Consider the following 3,570-nt stretch of genomic DNA (forward strand, 5'->3'; position numbering starts at 1 on the left):
GAATGCTCTCATATTGTTTTAACCCGGTGACCCCTTGCGGGCGCAGGACAGCTGACTGATTTCAGCCGTTAAGCGCATTTAAATCGTTAGTAAACGAGGAGTGTAAAATGTTTTTTAACGGTTATGATCTGAAATATATCAATTTGGGGAAGAGGATGGCATAAACAGGCGGGTTACACACAGCGCCAATATTTATGAGCAATTCGCTATCTACATATTTACACAGTACAGTCCCATTATGTTTTTTCAAAGCTATAGGACTTTTTCATGTATAATTTCGTCTAATAGTAATGGCCCATTAAACTATTTAGCCCACTTTAACTGCAGCATGAATTGAAAGTTTTAATTTATTCTTAATTGTATGTTATGAATTTCTTTCGCATTAAACTTCTTTTGTAAATAGCAGTCCCGTGTTTGAAGGCTAAAAAGAGTAAGGTATGCCATTTTCACAAACTTTATACACAGAAATGCACGTGGATAGTAAACCCTAATAACTCTAAAGTGTTAGAAAACTCTATGTTAGTGGCTTTGATCCATTTTCTTCGCTTCATAACTGTGCTTTCCAAAAACAAATTGTTCAGCCATAAACTGATACACACGATAATACAGCTTTTATATAAAGTCTATGGTTCCGTCTCAAAGTTCTTTTACCAAAGTTCAGTGCTTCATTTTGAGTCACTTGTCAGTCGTGGCATGCTGACGGTGCTCATACCGGACACGTGAGGCGGAGGAACCTGGCACATGCTGCACGGACACGGGATCCCCGCACCCCAGTGCTGGAAACCAGCGCCAAGTGTGCCAATGCTGGCTGTTGGTGCTTTGAGGAGTCCGTGATGCGGCCTGATGGCTGAGAGACCCGGGCCGGAGAGAGATGCGGCAGTGGAGACTGCTGGTGGAAGTAGAGGATGGTGCACCGGGTGAGACGAATGCGAGACAGCAGCGGGATGGCCCGGTAACGGAGCGCCCGCCGCGTGCGTAAGGGTGCCACAACTGGATGGGTGGAAGGCGGTGTGATGAGCCCCGCTCCCTCCTCCGTAGATCTCGCTCACGAGCCGTTTCATCTCCTCCAGCGAGTTGCTCAGCATAAGGATGTAGTTGCGTGCCAGCAGTAGGGTGGCTATTTTGGAGAGCTTGCGCACGGATGGCCCATGGGCATAGGGCATGACTTCCCGGAGCCCGTCCATGGCGATGTTGAGGTCGTGCATGCGTTTTCTCTCGCGGCTGTTGACCTTGAGGCGCATGTTCTGCAGCTCATTCTCGGATAGAAGTTTACGGTCCTTTTTGGAGAGCATCTTCAGAGACACTGCGTCCTCGTCGGCGCTGGAGACGCCGCGCAGGTCTGCACCTCTTAACTCCGGAGGAGAATCGCTCTGCGTGGAGGAGACGGCACCGGAGAAACCCACGGACTTCTTGACAGCGGACAGGAAGAGATCATCGCCTTCAGGAGAAGAAGGTCTACTGGACACTCGGCTCGTGTCGGAGTCCATGGTGTTCAGTGCGCTCTCAGATTCTCGCAGATGTCAATACTCCTTTAAAAGAAGGGAATGATTAAAAACTAAAACTTAAAATAAATGTAATACAAAATAAAAACGAAAAGTTAAAAACTAAGTAATACGGTTTGATTAAATGCAGAACAGCAGATTTAAAGTCCTAATATGTCCTAGAGATTCTTTGCAACTCGCCAACTCAATACGTTTACAAGTAAAGCTGTAAAGTTTGTTACACAGTTTGCCAGTTCAGCAAACTATAAAAATATAATTATGACCAGACGTTAGCGATTATCTAATATACCAAAACAGTAAAATAAATTACTCCACTGAATAATTACAAAAAGAACATTATTTAGGCTAATTGTTTAAATAATGCTGGCCTTTACTAATGCGCATTGATTTTATACATTTTTACAAATTAATCAATATTTTCCATATAATCAAACTTACCGGTAGCAGGTGCAAGCGCGTGCTGGTGTGTGGCTTTGCAGAATTTACTCGTTATTCCAGTTCACTCGTGCACTGTTTGTGTTTGGCACGCCCTAGAGTGACGAGGGGTATTTTATAGTAGCTCCCTCCTCCCCACCACCCGGGCCAAGACACCGGGACAATGTCAACGCTTTTCCGACAGCCCGTCAAGAACCAATGAGCTCCAGTGGGTGGGGGCCCTAAAACCTGATGTCATTGCAAAAAAAAAACCGAGGCTTCATTTAATGCATTAGACACACTTCGCATATGGTGCATCTGCATCCTCATAGAACATCGTTGGGTTTGGATTACAGTGAGTCGGTTGAACAAACTGTGCAGACTGTCCTTAAGTTAAGTTAAGTGATGCATGTGTGGACAAATTAAAAAAAAAAACGTAAGAGAACGTTGTTCGTAATTAACTTTCCAAACCAAATATTACACTGCACGTGCGTTTGCCACCGCAAAACTGAACTCAACAAATCAGTGTTTTTTTTTTTATCTAATTATATTTTTTGTAAATCAAGATAGGCTACATACATATAATAGCCTACATATATCTATAATTCAAATTTTACATAATAGTTTTTAAAATCATTCATTATTATGTTGTATTAAATTACATACATTATATGTTCAATTACATAGGCTACATTATATTAGTTTTAGCCTATTTCTCACTTGATTCTTATGAATGAATTAGCTTTGAAAATGCAGCTCAGGAACTTGATGGTCAGCGACAGTTTTCCTATAGGAGTAGTATGAGGGGGGAATGGATGCAAAATGCCGACGCAAGATTTTCTTGGTGATACTGTGCATATTTCCCGCCGGACTGAGCGCGGTCAGTTGCAGGCACTGTTCTGCGGTTTGAATGCTCTCATGTTGTTTTAACCCGCTGACCCCTTGCGGGCGCAGGACAGCTGACTGATTTCAGCCGTTAAGCGCATTTAAATCGTTAGTAAACGAGGAGTGTAAAATGTTTTTTAACGGTTATGATCTGAAATATATCAATTTGGGGAAGAGGATGGCATAAACAGGCGGGTTACACACAGCGCCAATATTTATGAGCAATTTACATTTCGCTTTTACTTTGGAAATTAATTGCACATAGCCTACATAAACGCAGGCGGTATGTATATTTTAAGATAGATAGATAGATAGATAGATAGATAGATAGATAGATGTACCAAAATGGTAATATATGCCGCGACTGTCTGGATTAGAAACGGGGGGACAGAAAGAGCCCTATTGTCAGAGCTGCAGTTTATTCCTCGCGCATATAATTATCTAAAATGTCACCCGGGGAAGAATGCACACAAATTCACACGCACCCACACAACACACACTGACTGACAACTGTCTTGGGAGCAATTACAGAGAGAGAAAGACAGGGGTTGGTCTGCCCTCGATTCATCCCGATGTTGGTAACTGTAGTCCGCTGAGAATGTTGCCAATTAAGGCTAATTAAGAGCACGCATGGCTGATGTCATTACCTCTTGATTTAGATCACATTGAGCCAATGACAAAGATGTACATTCATTTTGCTTAAACAAGACTTGCGGCATTAACACTGGCCACTTTAGTGATTACATAAGTGCTGCGTGCAAGCCTAATG

At 42.8% G+C, this 3,570-nt stretch overlaps 1 protein-coding gene across 1 annotated transcript; it reads right to left on the bottom strand.

Moving 5' to 3' along the window:
* Positions 1–210: 210 nt before the first annotated feature.
* LOC107719825 (oligodendrocyte transcription factor 2-like) lies at positions 211–3,336 on the bottom strand. Its single transcript, XM_016527360.1, has 3 exons — positions 3,287–3,336; positions 1,941–2,165; positions 211–1,529 (listed from the first exon to the last, which is right to left on the bottom strand). The coding sequence occupies exon 3, from the start codon at positions 1,485–1,487 to the stop codon at positions 666–668; it is 822 nt and encodes a 273-aa protein (XP_016382846.1). The 5' UTR covers positions 1,488–1,529; positions 1,941–2,165; positions 3,287–3,336; the 3' UTR covers positions 211–665.
* Between the last annotated feature and the right edge of the window lie 234 nt (positions 3,337–3,570).

Source organism: Sinocyclocheilus rhinocerous, unplaced genomic scaffold (genome assembly GCF_001515625.1).
Source record: "Sinocyclocheilus rhinocerous isolate Xijiao unplaced genomic scaffold, SAMN03320098_v1.1 scaffold421, whole genome shotgun sequence".
Taxonomy (NCBI): domain Eukaryota; kingdom Metazoa; phylum Chordata; class Actinopteri; order Cypriniformes; family Cyprinidae; genus Sinocyclocheilus; species Sinocyclocheilus rhinocerous.

What these genes read in the sequence shown, in the direction of transcription:
- LOC107719825 (XM_016527360.1), bottom strand. Translation starts at nt 1,487, where the DNA reads ATGGACTCCGACACGAGCCGAGTGTCCAGTAGACCTTCTTCTCCTGAA.